General features: G+C 47.0%; 2 protein-coding genes across 3 annotated transcripts; both read left to right on the top strand.

Annotated features, from left to right (window-relative positions):
• Window positions 1–1,062: 1,062 nt before the first annotated feature.
• LOC109739318 (uncharacterized) lies at window positions 1,063–5,068 on the top strand. 2 transcript variants are annotated; one of them, XM_020298405.3, is made up of 13 exons: window positions 1,063–1,258; window positions 1,412–1,551; window positions 1,639–1,718; window positions 1,842–1,913; window positions 1,993–2,021; window positions 2,606–2,656; window positions 2,872–2,922; window positions 3,380–3,439; window positions 3,535–3,617; window positions 3,981–4,128; window positions 4,230–4,280; window positions 4,470–4,574; window positions 4,680–5,068. In XM_020298405.3, exons 2-13 carry the CDS (start codon window positions 1,478–1,480, stop codon window positions 4,824–4,826), a joined length of 951 nt encoding a protein of 316 aa, XP_020153994.1. In that variant the 5' UTR covers window positions 1,063–1,258; window positions 1,412–1,477; the 3' UTR covers window positions 4,827–5,068. The 2 variants fall into 2 exon arrangements, with proteins under 2 accessions (XP_020153994.1, XP_073367388.1); XM_073511287.1 differs by having other exon boundaries at window positions 1,069–1,258; window positions 1,420–1,551.
• A 5,541-nt stretch (window positions 5,069–10,609) lies between these two features.
• Window positions 10,610–11,242, top strand: LOC141020827 (uncharacterized). Its single transcript, XM_073495771.1, has one exon. It carries the CDS (start codon window positions 10,610–10,612, stop codon window positions 11,240–11,242), a length of 633 nt encoding a protein of 210 aa, XP_073351872.1.
• Window positions 11,243–22,180: the final 10,938 nt, after the last annotated feature.

The raw sequence follows: 22,180 nt of genomic DNA, 5'->3' as shown, positions 1-22,180 counted from the left end.
TATAGGGGCGATGGAGAGGAGGAGAAGAGTGACAATCATGCCGTTTTAACAACATGCTCTTCAATAAGCCATGAACTCTGTGCTGTGCCTGACTCCATGAATTGTGTGCAGAACGAGGAGAGCAATGAGATGGGCACGGAGGTGCTCCGGCCGTTGACAACAAGGGCAAGCAGCCCCTTCATCCAATGCCTGACGAGATTGTGCTGCCGCCCACCGCCGAGGAAGACCCGAAGACCCCTGAGGTTGGCGACGACGAGGGCATGGAGGAGCCCCCCAGCAACAAGCGCCGCAACTACGGCCACTACCATCAGGAGAATGGCTCAACTCATTTATGCAAGGTCATCCGTGCACCGAAGCTTGAGTGCATCCCCATGCCCCTGGACATCACCAAGCACTTCGTCGCGGTGCCGATGGAGTTCAAGCTCAGGAACAACAACGGCTGCTCCTGGAAGGTGATGGTGAAGCTGATGAACGGCAGGGTGACCCTGGATCAGGGTTGGGCCACCTACGCAGCCGTTCATCAGATCAAGATCGACTACATGGTGACGTTCAAACTCCTCACTCCCGACACCCTCAAGGTCATCATCTTCGACGACGATGGCATTGAGGTCGTCAACAAGTGCGGGAAGCACGACGAAGCCTTCGCCAACAAGGACTAGGCCCGGGGCACCTCCTTCCTAAGTACTATCGAGTCTGCTTTGAACTGTTTATGTTTATGGTTTATGCGTTGAACTGTTATGAAGCGTGGTACTGCTTATCTGAAATATGCTGTTAAGTAGTTGATCCTCTGCTCTGCTTATGATGTGTTGTACATGGTTGTGCCGAAGTATGCTGGTAACCTCACCAACTAGCCAAAGAGCTTACCACACACCAGGCGTTGCATACAACCAATCACCATGCCTTTGGTTTGTGTACTAACATGCGTGCAACCAAACACCAGGCAGTGTGGTTCAGCCCATACAGGCAAGAGGGCATGCAGGCAACCAAACAACATGATGGTGCATTTGAGGCTGCATTTGCATTGCCAGAGTGAGTTGAGAAGGCTATGGAATGCACCTACTGTAGACTATGGCAACCAAACACGCCCCAAACGTGTTCCATCGGTGGGAAGGTAGCTGACTCACTGAAGACGTGGTCAGTCTTCACTGCCGCTCCGAAGCCTGAACCCTCTCTTCCCCGGCGGCGCGCGGCACCCTCCCGGCGAGGCGAGTCGCCGGAGCCCGCTCCCCCTCCTCCTCCCCCGGCTCCGTCTGGATGGGTAAGCACCCGCGCTCCTCCCATGAATCGAATCCCCACCAAAATTTCCCCTTTCTGATCCGCGTAGCGTAGAAATCCGCTCCTGCGCGCGGCTGTTCCCTCGACCTTGTCGCCCCCCTGACTTGCCCGGCTCTCACGGCGCTATATCGGGTAGCTCCCCAGGTTGTTTAGACCGGCGGCCTGCGGCGGCGGCGGGGCGAGGCTGAGCGCCGGATCCAGCATGGAGAGAGCGGGGCTCCTCGCGCCGTTCCCCCCGAGGGCGCGGGCCACGGCCAGGGTCTGCATGGTCTCGAGGTACCCGCCGTCCGCATCCGCCGCTCCGGATTCGCAGCTGTCGCTAATTGCTAGTATTACTGAAGTCTGAAATCAAATCCTCTGCAGCTTCGCCACGGAGTTGCTCGAGATAAGATCCAGGGAGCCGTCCCCGTCGCTTCACGTTCTGGTCGTCCCTGGCAATCCAGGTTGGTGACTGCCGGCGCGCTATAAATTATCTCTGCTTTTTCATGTGTTGAAGTGCTGATGCGTGAAGAAGGATCCGTCAGTCAGGGGCTTATGTTGCTCTGATGTTTCTGTGTGGCTGGCAGGTATTGTTGGATTCTACAAGGACTTTGTCGAAGCCCTCTACGAAAACCTCGGCGGGCAGGCATCTGTTACGGGTAAGCTTGCTTGATCCGAGGCTATTTTCGTTGATGTATTGTTGTTGTTGCTTGCTGATGAACCTTGTGCATTGTTCAGCGATAGGGCACATTTCACATGGGCAGAAGGTAATAAACAGATTTCTTCAGTTTGATTCATATTGTCATGTTGAAATCGACAAGGGACAGTCACATGTATCGTTTATATTTACGGAAGACAGTTAAAAATGGTGATGGATTGTCTGGGATTATCATAGTTTCAGAGCATTTGATGTTCTTAGTGGTTTCCCTTGGACAGATGCGGAGAGGGGGTTATCTAAAGCATCAGGTTGTTAGGAAATTTTCTAGGTTCTTAGTGGTATTCATAACTTGGTTCAGGTTATAAATTTCTATTGAGAACTGGTGTTCCACTTGTGCGCTCTATTCACTACTTGCTATGATAAAAGTTTGGCAATCCCCTGTTTCTCAATAATTTGTTCTGTAAAACAAAACAATTTCAATGTTTTGGTCATCTTGGTTTCAAAGTTGTCATCCTTATTCACTGGCATGGTTAGGAATAAATGCACAACAATAATCCTTGTCAATGCACATTCTTTTATTGGTCCTCTGGCATGATGTCTAGTTGTTTACTATGATATGGTTGTTTTTTACTGTCTGGTCAGCATATTAAGACTGCTATGTATCTGATTGTTACACTACCCAACCCATGACAGGATTACGAGCACGGACGATTGTTTTCATTACACGAACAGATTGAGCACAAGGTTCGTTTTGGCATGCTTTCGTCGCTTCCAACTGCAACTGTTCTTCTTAATTTTGTTCCTGCTGCAACGTTTTTTTAGTTGTCATATCTCCAAAAAGAAACACACTTCTGAAACTTAATAGGAACAGGTGAACACTTTCCTGTTTCTTTTTTTTCTCATCATTTTCTCGACAGTTGAGAATATATTACTCATATTTCTCATGTCCATGTTTGCAGATTGATTTTCTTGAGCAAGAGCTTCTACATACCGAGCAGTCCATAATTGTGGTATGCTTCTGTCTTCACCAACACAAGCTTCCGTTTATTAAATCCAGGCTGTCCTATGCTAGATTACTATGTGGAAAATTTAGTTGGTTTACTCTACAATACAAGTTTTTAAAACTTCATATAGTTTAAGTATTACATTGAGCCGAATAGAGGAAAAGGAAAGTCTGAGTGAATTTTGTGGAAAGGTGCCTGCACCGCTGGTTGACTTGCTGGCCCATGATCATTTTGTTTTGGGGTAATATCTTCATAAATATATTTTCATATGTAGTTGATTTGCCTTGCGTATGAAGACATCATAGTAGTGAAGCGCTTGGTTTGTTTACTCTTTCTGCAGTACTGTACAAAACTGTTAGTTATGTACCATTTGGGTCCAACTGTTAATATTTCTTACTGAAGAGTATGTGATTCCCTTGTATATGAAAGAGACCATCTAAGCTTAGTTCTGTATCAAATGTAGGTGGGTCATTCTATTGGCGCGTACATAGGTCTGGAAATATGCAAAAGGTTCCAGAAGAAGGTATGAGTATTTATCCAAGTCTAGTACTCCTTTCGAAGTCCTTTCCTTAAGTCTGTACTTGCTGTTTCATTTTTGTTTTTGACACTCCTGGACAGGTAAAAATTTTTTTAGGGCTTTATCCATTTTTGACATTGAACAAGAATGCTATGAAGCAATCAGCAATTGGATATGTTGCAAGGTAGTAAATTCTTTCGAGTTTGGTTGCTTTTGTATGTATATTTATCAACACAACAATGCCAGTTTGCTACTCCACAAAACTTGGATAATTCAAACAAGGCGATGTGATAGGGGATAAAAATTCTAAAATTGTTGTTCTATTAAACAAGCAACACAACACATACATGATGCTAGATAGTAGGCAACTAGACAGACAACCGATGTATATATATTGCTGTCTATAGCTATTCCTATTCGTAATTGTCATTTTATAGGAGGTTAATTGGTACCTTACTTTTGAGTTTCAAAGTTGAAATGATCATGTCCATTCCCAAATGAATATTACTGTTTCTCTGAACTTGATCTTCTCAAATGAACATGTCAGGTCATCTCTCCTTAGTAAAGGCGTTAGTTTGTTAGCGTCTTTCATCGGCTCACTCCAGGCTTCAGTTACGAGGAGCATTGTGAAAAGGTTCCTTGGATCTTCTTGGTCTGCAACAGCCATTGATGCTGGATGTAGCCATCTCTTGCAGGTGCTCTGAGCTTCTTCCTATTTAGTTGGCCATCTGTTTTGTATTTTTCTCTTATCTGAAAACATGTCGAGACATGTGCTCATTTTCTGCAAACTGTGCAGTACCATACGATGCGCAATGTGCTTTTCATGGCAAAGACAGAGTTCCAAAAGGTAAACGCTGATAATGCTACATTCAGCTGCATTATGGGTCACAAGAGCACTATAGGAGTATTATAATGCTACATTCAGCTGCATTATATGGCAAAGACAATTGCATTACTTGCAGTACTATACTAGAGTTTCTTCCTATTTTCTACTTGCATACCAGTTAGTTCTTGACCATGTTACTATGCACTTCAGCTTAATGAAGAGCCGGACTGGAATTTCATCAGAGCAAAACAGGCTCAAATTGCTTTTCTGTTCGGTGTGGATGATCACTGGGGTCCACTGACTCACTTGGAAGAGGTGAATAGATCTCATTCAACGGCATTATTCTGATTATGTGAGTTGTCATGTTGTATCATGGATATCTTTGCTCATGTTAATTTGTCTGGGAGTGTTGAATTACAGATCTCAAAGCATGCTCCGAGGGTTGCCTTGTCGATCGAGAAAGAAGGTCACACACACGGCTACTGCTGCACAGAGGCTGGATCTTTCTGGGTTGCTGACTACGCCGCGAACTTGATTAAAAACCAAATGCTCGTCGGAGATAGCTGATGGCACATAATTATCTTCGTTGGATGAAGTAATATAGGAGTGTGATGCTGGATTTTGAATACTAGTGCTTATTTTGCATATGCTAATCCAGGATGACAGATCTCAAAAGTCACATGCTGAATACTGCTATCTAACTTGGCCTTCATGCAATATGTTTTCGTCCTCCTTTCCATGATGAACCTGACAAGCAACAACTGCGTCATTATTCTTACTGCATAAATCATATGTGTGTTGATTGACTAGTTTTCGGAGATGCTTCTATATTGATTGACTCATTTTTTAGAAATAGTGCAGTGTACGTAAAGAACAATTCTTGGGATGATAATAATCACATCTTTAGAATCATAGCAACATTACATATTACATTTATGTTTTCCTTAGCTATAATTTTTACATATTACATATTACATTTATGTCATCCTGGATTAGCATATGCAAGATAGGCACTAGTATGTTGAGTCACTTGTCATCGGGTGCCAAAGCGGCAGTCGGATGGGAGGCGAACCCACAGGCTAGCCAGCACGGGAAGAGTTTGTCCTAGCTGGCTCTTACAAGAAGGAAACTGAGATATTTATATGTATGCCCTTTAGAGACGCTTTAAACTAGAAATTTCTATTTGTTACCTCACCATCCTGCGACATATTACAAAGTTTTAATTCGAACAATACCCAAATATGTTATTTCCTCTATATTACTTTTTTTTTGAGAAACAAAGAGTAACCGGGCAGCATTACCATTAACCAGCGAATGCATGCAATCTGGCATGTCAGCTATCCTAATAAAGTTGCCTATCCTTCTCGCAACCGCAGCAGCTTCATGTGCCAAAGCATTGCATCTCCTCCTCACATTGGCTATTCTGGACGACTCAAAACCAGTTAGAGCCTCTTTAATATCCATCACTTGTCCAAACTGGGGTGATCTCCCCGATGCATCAGGTTGGAGCTCCCTCCCAATCGCGAGGCAATCCAACTCCAGGATGATGGGGCCTCTGAACAGTTTCGACAGGGACTTCAGCCCCATCAGTGCGGCCTTTGCTTCTGCTTCCTCCATTAACCTGCTGTCAGACACCTGTCTTCCCTCGGAGAAGAGCACTAATCCTTTGTGATCTCTGGCCACCGCGCCTGCCCAAGATTGGCGCGTCTCGGCGATAAATTAAATTACGCATCGGAGTTTATTTTAACCACTCCAATCTCCGGGCTTGACCACTTCGTGGCCTTGGGAACCCTCATGTCGTCGACTTCCTCTCCGCCCTAAATATGGATCGAGGGAGTACATCATTTTTGAACGCAAAAAATCAAAATAATTAGAATTGAACACGACTACAATAACTCATTGATTTAACTACTAGGATATATTTCCATATTACACCAGCGGTTAACAATATGTGCGAACATTAATAACCCCATCAACTTGAGCTAACAAGACCCGAGTACACTTCATTAGCAGTACAATCACCTATTGCTCTTTTACCACTAGAATGACCGAAGGCTAACTAATCACAAATGCATACTGATATACCACTAGAGTGGTCTGGCCTTTCAATAAGATAGATAACTTCGATTTTTGGAGGTGATCATTACGATCCAGGATACTTTTCAAGAGGACAGATTAGCCAAGCAACCGTTGAACCAACCCCTGAGATGTTATTAGCCTTTTCCCAAATCCATGATGGCCTAACTATTAGAGTATGTTCATGCAAGATATGGAAGAACCCAGCAGAACAAGGTAACAAGCAATCTCAGAATTGCATACATATAGATGTAGGATTGTCTAGGGTTACAAGTAGAGCTTAAAATGCAAATAATGACATAATGTGATTTTATTGGCATAAACAATGCTCTTATCGTATACTGTCATTGCATCAGTAAAGATTGATCAAGACCGGTTTACTAGATCAGTGGGCCCTAAACAAGGCGAGTTACAAATGAATATTTATTTAGACTAATTTTTTTTATTTTTTTAAATTAAAAATTATCTTTTTTAACTATTATCTTAACCAATATATATTTCTATTTTACTTAAACACTATGGAATGATAGTTAAATATTAAGGTATCATAATCTTAACGTGGGTTGTGACGAATTAAATTCACTAAATTTGAGCACATTACAAGGAATTTGACAAAAAAAATCATTTTAACCATTTTTGTTTCACAACGTTATTTTAGATGAGAAAAATATAGGAAAACCTATCACATGTCTTCAAAGATTAATATGTGTTGTTTGATGAATTGCAAATATATGTTGGGTTTATGTCTATCTTAGTTTCCTTAAATATCATGGTTGAGAGCTACAAAGTTGTCAGAGAGTCTTAAAATGCAAGCATGTCTATTTTATGTGCAAGTAAATAAAATGGTAAATTATATTCATACAAAATTGAAATTTCTAGAATATTAGAAATATCTGCGATCGGTTTATACTAGAACTATTGCATTGCTTGTTTAACGGTTCTTCTTCCATGGTCCTTGACCAGAAGAGAAGAGTGTGCCTTCAGGTCTGCACCATTGTTGACTCTTGGGCTAGAAAACCTGATCACATTTTAATTTACGAAACCACTAACGCCCACACGTGTGGGCGTTAGCTAACTCACCCACATGCCTCCATCGTCGTCCAGCGCCTTTTGCACGAATCTTGGCATGAAAAGGCTGTTTTTGTGTGCCACGTAGGGCAACTCGTGTGTGTGGCATGTGAGGGAGTTCGCCCGCACGCCGGTTTTCTCTCCGCGGTCAACAGTTTGCCAGTCGGGGGCGTGCAATGGAACTGCTGTCGCGCCCGCACGCCGCGCACCACTTCTGTTTCCCATCTCCCACGACTGCCCATTTCCCGCTCTCCCACACCCCAGCTGTCATTTGCCATGTTTTTGAAGGGTACATGGCAACTGCCCTATTTGTGATTGTAAGCAGATGGCAACTCTCTTTTACCCGAACGTGTTATTTATTGCCACGTCTGTTTGTAGCGCTACATGGCAACTGTCTAGTGTTAGTAGGTGGCAACTCTTAAAGATACCACCGTCGCCCACATGCCCGTCTCCTCTCCCACACACCAAAGCTATCAGTTGCCATGTGTTTTTGCAGGGTACATGGCAACTGCCCTAGCGTGCTTGTAAGAAGATGGCAACTCTCTCTTTTACATGGCAACAGTTGCAGTTGCCCAAAAATGGCATCCGACACTTGACCTAAGATGGCAACTGTAGTTCAGCAACCATGGCAACTGTAGTTCTCTGACATGACAACTGTAGTTCAGCAACATGGCAACTGCAGTTCAGCAACATGGCAACTGAAGAGGGTCCAGACCATGGCAATCGCGGCGGGACGCGTGGTTACTGCCACGCGGGGCGTGTGGCTCGCAGGCGGGGAGGGGTGACGGCCGAGACGGGGTCGTGCGGGCCGCGTGCTCGCTCGCCCGGACGTGCTCGTGCGGGGCGATCGCGCCGCACCGAACGTGCGGGCTGTGGCGGGGTGCGCCCGGATGCCGTCGTGCGGGCGGGGTTGTCTCCGTGCCACACAGGGCGTGCGGCACAACCACCCGATACACCACACGTGTGGCAGTTATCGGCATCCTTAATTTATTCTAATATGAAAAAATTGATCTATATCATTATCTTATTCATCAACACATGAGTCCAAGATATGAGACATGTTTGGTACGTATATAGGGTCGAACCTAGGAAATACAATAAGGTTGGATTAAGAATAACAGTTCCACGACTCCTAGTCTACCTCGTAGGCGATGTAGAGGAGGATGGGGGAGCATCTGGTCACCACTCTTCTCGAGTGGTGGATCTGATTTTGTCCTGGTGTTATACATGTGGTATTCGAAGGTGTCTTCTAGTGGAGTGGACAATGACACTTCGAGTCTTGGTCTTTTCACCCCTTCACCGACCGTGACGTTATGTAGATTTGGCGTCTTCGAGGAGCTTGTGACGTTATGTCTCCCCAGACTTGTCTAGCCAGATCTGGGGAGGTCATCCAATATTATTCATAGCCTTCTTCTCCAGGATGATGATCTGTATCCTAGATCGTTGTCGTTGGCGTCTTCTGGCTTCGACTGACGACTTCCCGGCTGTCGCTTCAACAATGTTTCTTTGGTTCTATGGTGCTTCGGTGGTCTAGAGGTGGCATTGAGCTTCTCTCACGCGGTGCACCAGCGAGTGCAGGAGGAAGACGGCATCGATTTTCCCAAGGACCGTTGTGTAATTTCTAATTTCAACAAAGTGGGCCTTGTAAGTGTTGGTCGACTTTAATATATGACTTTTGATCTTTTCGCAAAAATAAAACTAGAACCTCACATTAGTGGGGGCCAATTTTTCTACATTGAAGGTATTCAAATATATTATAGTAGAGCCAACAAATATAGAAATGCCATGTATCATAAGCCTAAACCCTAAACTACCGTCAAAGAAAGAATACATAAACCCTAAACTCTAGCCCCCTTCACGTGGTCAATAAATAGAAGTGGTGGCCAATGTTTTATTTTATTCCATGGATTGAAGTTGTACACCGAAAATAACAATAAGTCTAATAATCCTCTATTAATAAATAGTTGTAACCTTCTACCTATTTTTCTCTCTCAATGCTATGCCACATAAGTTATGATTGCCGAGTTTTTTTTCCATTAGCCTATCCAAACAGTCAGCCCACCTCGGCAATATGCATGTTAGTCATAAGTTTATTTTTCTAAATTAATTTATGTATGGTTATAGGTGTATATGTGTTGGACATGTGGAGCAAATCTATGTAGTTCAGGTTTTACCTTTTTTGGTAAAAAAAAAGACATTTCATTCACTTCAATCCAAAAGGTTTCTTCTTTAATACAAAATTTTGTCATATGCTGGTTATGTTTTATCGTTTTTCAAATATGAACCGAGAACACTCTTACATTTGCCATTATTTTTAGTTGAATATGTTTTAATAGAGTTTCCACAACAACACACAGAATATCACATGGTAGAGAAAGTAACACAATCTTGTGCCATTTTTATTCAAATTTGAATAGCAGTACAACCAGATTACTAGGGTAAATAAAAAATTGAGGGTAACTGAACCATAAGCCCATGGATGTTGAACCAACCCTAAACAAAGAAATTATAATCAAGACCCTTGACACAGCCACAAGCCCGGTGAAGAACCCGGGTGCAATCATGGAAGTTGATAGAGATGCAAGGAAGAGATTGAACATGGACAGTGCTGGAGATGATGCTTTGAACAAACCAAAACGTAAGGATGAGGTTTTGGCCATTACGGATGGCAGCGGTCAGGACCTAGGAGAGAATGCCTCGCCAACGAGCAACTCTTCTAGCAGTAAACGTGTCAAGCTCATCAAGGATCATGCTACCAATGAGAGATCGGCGGCTTCCCTCGAGGAAGACCGCCGGACGCAATGAATACCCTAGTTTGGAACTGCCGGGGGGGGGGGGGGGGGCACCGCCGGACAGTTCGTGAGGTTTTGGCCCTCTCAAAAGCCAATAACCCCAAGCTTGTCTTCCTGTGTGAAACTAGGCAAGCAACTGTGAAAATAGAGAAGCTGCGATGGAGACTCGGTCTGAAAGGTTTTCATGGAGTGAGTAGTGATGGGAGGAGCAGGGGCTTAGCACTTTTCTGGGATGAGTCCCTCTCTGTCACGATGATTGATTCTTGCAATCGTTTTATTGATGTCAGTGTGGTCGATGGAGGGTCGGGCACATCTTGGCGGGGCACCTTTGTCTATGGAGAGCCTCGGGTGGAAAATCGTCATCGCATGTGGGAGCACCTTTGCAGGCTACGAGCTCACTCGGGTGAGCCGTGGATGGTGTGTGGCGACTTCAATGAACCTTTGTGGCAACATGAGCATCTATCGAGGACCGAGCGCTCGGAGGCTCAGATGATTGCCTTCAGAGACTGTCTAGAGATGTGCGAGCTTGAGGACCTTGGATTCTCTGGTATCCCATTCACATATAACAATGGCCAGGATTCAAACCGCAATGTTCAGGTCCGCTTAGACCGTGCTTGTGCTGATGAAGCTTGGCGTGATACGTTCCCGTTTGCAAAGGTGGTACACTTGGCCACCTCATGTTCGGATCATTGCCCCTTGTTGATACACTTGGAGGGGATGCCAGACCAGCAGTGTCAACCTCCCTTCTTGCGTGATGAAATCATGTGGGAACGTGACAATACCCTGCCCAACGTAATTGCTGAAGCATGGAATAAACACAAATCCCCTGGCGGCTTGGGATCGGTGGCCAGGTCCTTGGGTGAGGTCTTAAAGGATTTGAAGGAATGGAGTAGAACGAAGTTTGGCAACGTGTTGAAAGATATTGAGAGGCTCTGTTTGCAATTGGCAGACCTGCAGCTGGCTGGAGCGGACCGTGCTCAAGTCTGGGACAAAATGAACCAGCTCGACGAGCTTTTATACAGGGAGGAGATGCTATGGCTCCAATGACCACGCATCACCTGGCTAAAGGAAGGTGAGCGCAACACCAAATATTTGCACCGGAGAGCGGTGTGGCGTGCCCGTAGGAACCTGATACAACGCCTACGGAAACAAGATGGAACGTGGTCTAGTGTCCCATCCGATATGGAGAGAATGGCTCACTCCTACTTTAAGGAGATTTTCACAAAAGATCCAACCCTCTCTCCGGACGCGGTGCTGGACTGTATTACCCCAAAAGTTACGGAGGAGATGAATGTTTCGTTATGCAGGCCTTACTCAGATGAGGAGACACTACAGGAATCAGCTATTTTGCCGTCTGCCACGACGAACGGCAAAGGCATGAACGGCGGACGGCAAAAGGCTCCGGCAAAGTAGGCTACGATAAAGAGCTACTTTGCCGTCTGCTTCCTGGCGGCTGACGGCAAAGGCCCTTTGCCGTCTGCCGCGGACGGCAAAGAGAGCGGACGACAATAATTGTGCTGTCAGTCCGTTAAGTGGCTAACAGCAGGCCTTTGCCGTCCGCCGCTGACGGCAAACTTTCTAGTGCCTTTGCCGTCTGCCGCTGACGGCAAACTTTGTAGTGTCTTTGCCGTCCGCCGTATGATGTCATCTACACGTCACTACATGGCTAGCCTTTGCCGTCCGCCGCTGACGGCAAAATGGGTCAGCTCTTTGCCGTCTGCCACTGTAGGCAAACTGACCAAATGGGTCAGCTCTCAGGAAGCACAGCTGGATGCCACGTGTCTTCTTTGCCGTCCGCGGCAGACGGCAAAGAGCCTGCATATTGGCTCTTTTTTTTCTGTTTTTTATTAAATCCAACAATTTTCACAGCAAATATATATGACATATATAGATATATTTCACAAGGCAATTACAGAGCAAACGTATAAGATATCCAACACATAACTTCATCATACATGCATAGTTCCATCCAACTACCAAGTTCCATGCATAGTTCCATCATACATAGCAAGTTAAACATAGAGGCATCCAACCATATATATTACAATAGTTTCATCCAACGATACATGCATAGTTCAACGATACAAAAGAAACAGAGAAAGGGATAAGGAGCACTCCATCTATGCAAGCTTTCGTCAATTGAATGAAATCTGCAAAATGAAAAATAAGAAAGTTAGAAATAGGTGACTAGAATAAGAAGACTAGAACAAGAAGAGTAGAACAAGAAGAAGACTAGAACAAGAAGAGTAGAACAAGAAGAAGACTAGAACAAGAAGAGTAGAACAAGAAGAAGACTAGAACAAGAAGAGTATGTCATTTATGAGCTAACTTACGTGAAATGGATCATATATGAGCTAACTAAGTTGAAATGGGTCGTTTATGAGCTAGCTAAGGTGAAATGGATCATTTATGAGCTAACTTAGTTGAAATGGGTCGTTTATGAGCTAACTAAGGTCAAATGGATCGTTTTTGAGGTAACTAAGGTGAAATGGATCGTTTTTTAGCTCACTTAGGTGAAATGGATCATTTATGAGCTAACTTAGTTGAAATGGATCGTTTTTGAGCTAACTTAGGTGAAATGGATCATTTATGAGCTAATTTAGTTGAAATGGATCTTTTTGAGCTAACTTAGGTGAAATGGATCATTTAAGAGCTAATTTAGGTGAAATGGATCGTTTTTTAGCTAACTTGGTGAAATGGATCGTTTATGAGCTAAATTAGTTGAAATGGATCGTTTATGAGATAACCTAGGTAAGATGGGTCATTTTGGAGTTAACCTAGGTGAAATGGGTCATTTTAAAGCTAACGTAGGTAAAATGGATCATTTAGGAGCTAATCTAGGTAAAATGGGTCATTTTTGAGCTAACTTGGATGAACTGGATCATTTATAAGCTAACCTAGGTAAAATGGGTCATTTTAGAGCTAACTTAGGTAAAATGGATCGTTTATGAGCTAACTAAGCTAATTATGCAATTTTTGACATAAGTAAGCTAAGTACAGATCGTTTTAGAGCTAACTTAGGTAAAATGGATGGTTTTGGAGGTCAATAAGCTTATTAAGTCATTTTGGAGGAGAAGAAGCTAAGTCTAGGTCATTATGGTAAGCATTGGAGGAAATAAAGCTAAGTCTAGGTCTTTATGCATGTGTTAAGCAAAACACTAGATAAACTTACCAAGATCCAGGAGGTGTAGGAGCGGGCTGGCTCGTGTCGGTAGCTGGAGAAGGATCATGCGATGCTTGCCTGGAGTTACGCTGCACCAAAGATCATTTCCAATGTCTTGTTAGCATGATGACACTCAAATGTTAAGACTAGCAAGTAATGTCCATTCAAATTAAACTCACCGTGGTCCCAGGAGCAATCACTGGCATCGGCGGAGCGGTCTGACCGGTCTTCTCGCACACAGACTGCACATTTGGTTTTGACGACTCAGTCATACTAGTTAGTAATGAGACAAACACTACATGAATGTTTTGGCTAATCTACAGAAGAAACTTACCACAAGGAGCTCGTACATGGCCCTTGCCTGCATGTCATTCCGTGCCCTCTCCTCCTCCATCATCTTTGTCGTCCTCTCCTCCAACTCCCGCTGCCTCTCCGCCGCCTCCGCCAGAAGTTTCTCCGTTCTATCTCTCTCACTCTGTATAGCAGCCTGCAACACCACTCACATGACCATTTGTAATCATTGATGGAAGCGCACACAATGTAATGGAGAAAGATAACTGAGTACGTATCACTAACCTTGATGGCGAGTTGCACTGGCCGTTCACGAGGCCTTATCTCAGGAGCGGAGCTCGACTGGCGCGCCTTGATCTCCGGGAGAGTGCTAGGACAACGGATAAGTCCATCTCCAATGGCTATGGAGCCATGGGACCTCCCGCCACCAGATATCATCACCAGCTCTGGATCAATGGGACCCTGGCTCGGGTTAAAGTCCTCCCCTTTCCTCGCCTTCCCCTCATCTCAATATCTCACGAGCTTGTTGTGGGAGGAGATGTTGGTGAAGTTGTTTGCATCATCGAGGTCAGACTGAGAGAAAGCCTTGACTTTCTTGAAAGAGGCAGTGTGGGCCATGGCATACAGGTCGTACACCTCTGGCACCTTATCCACCTTATTGTGGCATGCCTGAAAGAGAGAAACATGTAAATTAGTAATTAAAGGGCTCAAGCTAGCATGATGAATGAATTGCATGAATCATGAAGCAAACCACATACCCAGTTGTGCCCGAACTGATATAAGTTGGAGCTGCCTTGATGGTGTGGCACACCTTCCATTTGGGCACGTTTGTCCTTGGCCTCGTTGTGGAGGGCTAGCCATTCTTTTGAGCACCACTCATCGACCAACACCTCCCAACAATCCATCCGATCCACACACCATCTCGGAGGCGCCTAAGTTAGCAAATAGAAACTTGAGCGCTACGGCTAAGAATTACTAAATGAAGGAACTTAAGTAGAAGGCCTTAAGAATTACCTTCATGTACTGCTCCTTACTCAGGAACTTATCGCAGCACGCCGGCTTGGTCTTCTTGATACCACGCAAGGCGTAGTAGTCTCGAACAGCCTGCACCCGAGCCTCATGCCGTAAGTTCTGGAGTAGGCGCTTGCAGACGTTCTCGATAACATGTGCCGCGTCCTCCTCGTATCCCTCCTCACACCTGTAGAATGTCTGCAATCAAATGAGACAATATTGATTAGTACAATTAATAACTAGCTAGTTGAAGATTTTTAAATGTGTAAAGGAGAAATTACCCAGAACTTTCTGATCACCATGTCTGCCCTCGTGTCGCACACGACACCGTCGATAATCTCATCCGGCGGGGCCGGGGCAGCCACGTAGTGCTCCCAGCTCAATCCAAGCTCTGGAAGCCGACCCTCACCAGGCAACGTGACAAACCCCGGGAAGTTTTGCCGGCAAAAACTCCAAGGACGGAGTTGGGCCGGCGGACACTATGATGGTGGTCCCAACCCCTGCAGCATGACAAGGCCAACGCATTAGTTATTTGAAGAAACGTGAATGCAGAAGGTACAAAAATATTAAATGCACTTACGTACCTCTCCCCATCAGGGAAAATCAACCACCTCTGCTCGCGGGTCGCCGGCACGGACGGGAGCCGTGTAGCACCACGCTGGTAGACGGTGCCCCCTCCTCCTCAAGATCAGTCGGCTCCCCGCCATCATCAGCATGGCCACTCGGCTCCTCGGGCTGATCCGGCCAGGTACCCCATCCGGACGTGTGCTCCTCCGGGGTCTCGTGGGCCGAAGGCCAGTCGACCCGAGGCTCGTGGGCCCAAGACCCGTGGACCGGAGGCTCGTGGACCGGAGTCCATGTAGCCTCCTCCTCGGACAAGTCCACCCTAGCAGTCACGTGCTCGGGTGAAACAGCTGGGGGTGGCGGCGAGGAAGGCGCCGTAGCAGTCACCCTACCTCCTCTCCCGCGACCACGTGCCCCACCTCCTCTCTTCCTACCTCGTCCCCTGCTGGGCAGCGCGGTCGACGAAGAAGGGCCCGGCGGTGTGGCCATACTGTCCAGCAACGCTCGGCGGAGAGGTGCGTCTGGAATGGAAGACCTCAGACCACGCGCCGACGAAGAAGGGGCCTTGGCGCGCTCCCGACCAGCGCCCACCATCTTTCAACACCTGCCATGACAAACAGTAAACGAAATTAGTACAACATAAAAAAAATACCGCCATGAATAATAATATGTGTATCACTTAAGTGTATCATCATCAAGTACAACATAATAAAATTAATACCTGACACTACTAATAATCTCGATCAGTATCATCAATAAATGCATAATCATCATCATCACTATAATCAATGACGGGCTCATAGGGTTCAGTGGCATCAACATGTGGAAGGCCACCTTGACGTAATCGGTCAAGCAATGACAGGTCATCCGCAGCAGTAACCTCTTCTTGTTCCGGCTCTTCTTGTTCCTCCTCTGGGGTGATGTCGGATTCACTGTCGCTGTCTACTTCAATGTTTTGGGGTGAAGTATAGCGGTTCTTGAAACGCTTTTTGGAAAGACGTGTCTCTTGGAAGAATTCTCCTTCATATGTGTCTGGGTTAATGTGAGGTTCATAATCCTCTTCCTTTGGGGGAGATAGTCTAGCACGTGGCGGCACTTCATAAACGACATCCCAACCTTTCAGATTTGGATTAGTTTGGCAGGCCCACGGTAGATAGAATACTTGGGTCGCCTGTTGAGCCGTAATATAGACATCAGGAACATCTAAATGGGTGCTTTGGTTGATTTCAACTAGCCCTATATGTTCATGAGTCCTTCTAGTCTCCTTCGGCTGAAACCAATAACATTTGAAGACTACGACATTCGGTGGGTTTTCACCATAGAATAGAAGTTCATAAATTGCTTCAACTCTCCCATAATACTCGGTACCTCCTTCGCCGATAGCAGATACACAACAATTTGTAGACTTTCGGTCGGCCATAGATAGCTCTTTGCCATAGGTACGAAAGCGATACCCGTTGATGTCGTATTTGTCAAATGAACGGACCTTATAGTCAAAACCATTAGCGACTTGTCTCAATTCGGCGTCCATAGACTCTGAATTAGCCTACAAGTTTAATATGAAAGGATTGTTGCATTACGCACAAATTAGCGAATGAAACCGGGATAGCCGCCTACAAATTAGCCTACAAGTCTAATAGAAATTACCGTTTGTTTGAACCAAGAGATGAAACCGGGATAGCCGCCTCCTTGCTTTGCGAGAAGCTCATACTCTTCGACAGAATCCTTTTGGATCACCGCTCCATATGAGAATAAGGTGACGTATCGACTGTATGAAATATCCAGGAATAAGAGCAGTTCAAAGGAAATAGAAGTTGTGAAACTATGTACCGAGAACTTACTCGATGTACGGCCGCACTTCTATCAGGTTGTTGAAGATATACAACGAAATGGTCCGCCATTGTTCGTTATCCAAAGATACTGGATTTGAAACACTGGCTGGTGCGAGATTCCCTTTGAATAGGCTGAGGTTGGATCCACCCTTTTTAGGGTCGTCAGCATTGTATCGAGGCTTCGGATTATGCAAATGACGATTTTTGGCTTCGTAGTGTGCTGTCACGAAGTTTGCCGCCTCCTCAGTGATGAATGCCTCAGCCATCGATGCTTCAATTCTACGTTTATTTTTACATTTTTGTCGAAGCGTCTTCTGCATCCTCTCAGTTGGGTAGCACCAACGATTTTGCACGCCCCCCCCCCCAATCTTGCCTCGGTCGGGAGATGCAAAATCAAATGTTGCATTGGCTTAAAGAAGCCCGGTGGAAAGATCTTCTCTAACTTGCAGATCAACTCCGGCGCCAACTCTTCCATTTGTTCTAGCACGCCAGGCGATAGTTCTTTCGCACAAAGAACACGGAAGAAATAGCTGAGTTCTGCCAGTACTAGCCATTCATCCTCAGGGATGAAGCCATGCAACATCACCGGCATTACCCGCTCAATCCATATGTGCCAATCATGACTCTTGAGACCAAATATCTTCAATTTATCAAGATTGGCTCCCCTCTGTAGATTCGCTGCATACCCATCGGGGAACATCAACTGCATTTTCACCCACAAGATAATTTCCCTCATAGCTGGCCTTCCAAGATTGAACCATGCCTTTGGCTTCGTCCAGTTCTGCTTTCCTTTCGGTTCTTTCATGTTTTGTAACGGCCTATCACATAGCGCCTCCAGATCGACTCTAGCCTTAGTATTATCCTTTGACTTCCCATCTATGCCGAACAATGTACCAAAAAGTGCCTCGGCGATATTCTTCTCAGTGTGCATCACGTCGATGTTGTGTGGGCAAAGGAGGTCTTTGAAGTAAGGCAGATCCCATAAGCATGTTTTGTGAGTCCAGGCGTGCTTAGAATTATACCCCTTGAAGTACCCTAGACGCTCTGGATCTGGCTCGAGAGCGTTTAACTGATCCAGGGTCTGTTGGCCTGTCAATGCAGGTGGTGCAGAGTTTTTGACAACTCTACCTCTGATGAAGTTCTTCTTGTCTTTCCTGAACTTATGGCAAGGATTCAGGAACTGTCTATGCATGTCGAAGCAAGAAAACTTGCGACCGGCCTGAAGCCAACGAAACTCAAGAGCTCCCTTGCATGTGGGGCACGGGAACCTTCCATGCACACACCAGCCAACGAATAGCGCATACGCCGGCAAGTCATGCATCAAGTACATGTACCAGACACGCATTATGAAGTTCCGTTTGCTATAGGCGTCTATGTCTTGAACCCATTATCCCAGGCTTCTTGCAATTCGTCCTTAAGCGGCTGCATGTACAGATTCATATTTTTCCCCGGATAGTTGGGCCCTGGAATTATCAACGTCAGGAAAATGTTCTTTCTTTGCATAATCTGTCCGGGGGGGGGGGATTGAGTGGAAAGACAAATACGGGCCAACAACTGTATTGGGCTGCCGTCATACCAAACACACTGAACCCATCCGTGCTGATGCTGACTCGAGGATGCCTCGGATCTGCCGCTTTGTCACCATGTAATTCATCAAACTTTTTCCACGCAACACCATCCGATGTGTGTACAATCATCAGATTCCCATCTGCATCTAGTTCGGTTCTTTTGCCCGTTTTGTGCCATGTCATCTGTATGGCCGTCTCTTCGACCATGAAAAGACGTTGAAGTCTTGGTACGATTGGCATATACCGAAGAACACTAACGGGGATTTTGGTCTGTGTCTTCTCACCCATACCGTTGTCTACGACAACATACCTGGAAGACTTGCAAATGGGACAATAGTTCAAGTCCGCATAGTCAAGCCTAAACAAGACACATCCTTTCTCACAGGCATGTATCTTATCATAGGGCATCTTCAGTGCACGGAGGATTTTGTCCGACTGGTACAGGTTTGCAGGCATTACATGGCCTTTGGGTAGAAAGCGTCCAAATACAGTCATCATTGCATCGTAGCATTCTCTGCCCAAGTTGAACTGAGCCTTCAGAGCCATTACTTGTGAGATGGCATCCAACTGACAAAGCTCAGTGTGCTCATGGAGCGGACGTTTTGAAGACTCCAACATTTCATTGAAGGCCTTTGCAGATTCCTCCATCTCCTCGTCCGAATCCCGAGCATCATCGAAGTCTTGCACCATGTTTTCCATCCCGGTACCATGCTCGTCGGTGCGACGACGATCCACCTCAGCTCAGTCATGTTGGGCAGACTCACTATGAAATGTCCACACCGTATAATCGGGCGTAAAACCACTCTTCTGCAGGTGTTTGCCCATTTCAGCCTCTGTCCTCTTTTCCCAGTTGCTGCACCGTAAACAGGGGCACCAGGTTTTCCTCTGGCCATTTGCAAATGCGGCTCGCACAAACCCCTTGGTTTTTGTGAACCATTCAGTGCTCCATTTGTTCTGACCAGTGTGACCGGTGTACATCCATGCACGATCACTCATCTTGACTTTCAGAGCTACTAGACACACAACAAATATATATATATATATAATTCACCATGTATATATTCATCAGTTGATCTACTTTGTCAATTTTATTACGTCCATGCAACCTACACTCTAATAGGTAATGATAGGTCCTAATCCCACCCGAGTATGTTTAGATTGGGTTCATTTTCCCATGCTATGCTCCGGATCCTACGCAAAATTTCGGCAGCACCTCCCCGCTGTTCTCCTGATACACGTCTCTGCAATAAACAGAGAGGATGTGTACCCGGAGAACAACAGGGGAGGCACTGACGAAATTTATGCGTCGGATCCGGAGCAAAGCATATGGGAAAATGAACCCAATCTAAACATACTCGGGCTGTCCATGGATAGCGTTGGACAATTCGAAAGAATCAAGGTTATAAATATGCAAATGCATGCATATTTATAACTATGACGCTTTCGAACGGGAGACACATATTGGTTACGCATACTGATGATTCAAGACACATATATAGCTAGCTATCAAGTTTCATCGGAATAGATCAAATAATTAATGGGGGAGGAGGACATGTCATTTGTGCTCACCCACGAACGAAGGGGCAGAGCTCGTCAAACGCACGGCGAGGTCGTCGAACACCAAACCTCGCAGCGATGAAACAACTGCACATTTAAAACTACCCGATCAACACAATTATATATGATGTTTTTCATAACAAAATCGAAAAATATATGACCTAACTAATAATTCACAAATATATGACCCCGTCGGCTTCTCGAAGGCCAAAGAACACCTTTTCGGGAGGTGTCGGGGGTCGGGGTGTCGTGTCGGTGTCGGGGTGCCGTGTCGGGGTCGGGGTCTCGGGGTCGGGGTGTCGGGTCGGGGTCGGGGTGTCGGGTCAGGCTCGGGGTCGGGGTGTCGGGGTCGGGGTCGGGGTCTCGGGGTCGGGGTGTCGGGTCGGGGTGCCGGGTCGGGGTCGGGGTGTCGGGTCAGGCTCGGGGTCTCGGGGTCGGGGTCGGGGTGTCGGGTCGGGGTGCCGGGTCGGGGTCGGGGTGCCGTGTCGGTGTCGGGGTCGGGTGTCGGGTCAGGCTCGGGGTCGGGGTCTCGGGGTCGGGGTCGGGGTCGGGGTCTCGGGGTCGGGTTGCCGGGTCGGGGTCGGGGTGCCGTGTCGGTGTCGGGGTCGGGGTGTCGGGTCAGGCTCGGGGTCGGGGTGTCGGGTCGGGGTGCCGGGTCGGGGTCGGGGTAAGGGTGGGTGTGGTGTCAGGGTGTCGGTGTCGGGGTGTCGTGTCGGGGTCGGGGTGTCGTGTCGTGTCGGGGTGTCGTGTCGTGTCGTGTCGGGGTGTCGTGCCGGGGTGTCGTGTCGGGGTCGAGGTGTCGTGTCGGGGTGTCGCGTCGGGGTGGGGGTGTCGGTCGTCGAGGTCGGGGTGTCGGTGGTCGGGGTGTCAGGTGTCGGGGTGTCGGTGGTCGGGGTCGGGGTGTCGGTGGTCGGGGTCGGGGTGTCGGTGGTCTTCTTCTTCTCCTCCTCTCCTCTAGCTTTCTCCTCCTCCTCCTCCTCCTCCTCCTCTCCTCTTTCTTCTTCTTCTTCTTCTTCTGCTTCTTCTTCTTCTTCTTCTTCTTCTTCTTCTTCTTCTTCTTCTTCTTTTTCTTCTTTCTTGTCCTCCTCCTCTTCTTCTTCTTCTTCTTCTTCTTCTCCTTTTTCCTCTTCTTAAACCTAGCACTAAGTAACCTAAAACAAACTAAAACTAAACTAAAAGTAATCTAAACTAAAAAACAGAAAAAACAGAAAAAAAATCTAAAACTAAAAAACTAAACTAAAAGTAATCTAAACTAAAAAACAGAAAAAACAGAAAAAAGGAGAAGAGGGGTGGGGCTCACCTGCGGCAGGGGTGGGGCGCTCGCCGACGGAGGGGCGGCGGAGGGGCGCTCGCCGACGGAGGGGCGGTGGGGCGCTCGCCGACGGAGGGGCGGCGGGGTGGCGCTGGCCGACGGAGGGGCGGCGGGGTGGCGCTGGCCGGGCGGAGGGGTGGGGGGCGACGGGGCGGAGGGGTGGGGGGGCGACGGGGCGGCGCCGGGCAGCGGGTGGGGGCGATGGGGCGGAGGGGGCGACGGGGCGGAGGGGTGGGGGGGCGGCGGGTGGCGGGGGGCGGGGGCGGCGGCGGGGTGGTATGTGGTGGTGGGGCGCGTCGGGGAGGAGAGAGAGGGAGAGAACAGAGAGTAACGGGCGGGGGGGGGGGTACGGGCCGTTAGGTACTCTCCTCTTTGCCGTCCGCCAATCTTTGCCGTCCGCCTTTTTGCCTCTTTGCCGTCTGCTAGCAGACGGCAAAGAGGTGGGGCGTTAAGTTTTTTCCAAACGGGCGGGGGGTGGGGGCCACCTCTCTCTTTGCCGTCTGCCAGCGGACGGCAAAGATTCTTTTCCGTCTGCTAGCAGACGGCAAAGAGCTCGCAGATGGCAAAGAGCTTCTTTGCCGTCTGCCATTTCTTTGCCGTCTGCTTTTGGGTAGCTGATGGCAAAGAGCTTCTTTGCCGTCAGCTAGCAGACGGCAAAGAGCTGGCAGATGGCAAATTAGCTGATTC

Source organism: Aegilops tauschii, chromosome 3, assembly GCF_002575655.3.
Source record: "Aegilops tauschii subsp. strangulata cultivar AL8/78 chromosome 3, Aet v6.0, whole genome shotgun sequence".
NCBI classification, from domain to species: domain Eukaryota; kingdom Viridiplantae; phylum Streptophyta; class Magnoliopsida; order Poales; family Poaceae; genus Aegilops; species Aegilops tauschii.
Note: the sequence above shows the minus strand (reverse complement) of the source record. Positions and strands in the feature narration are given on the sequence as shown.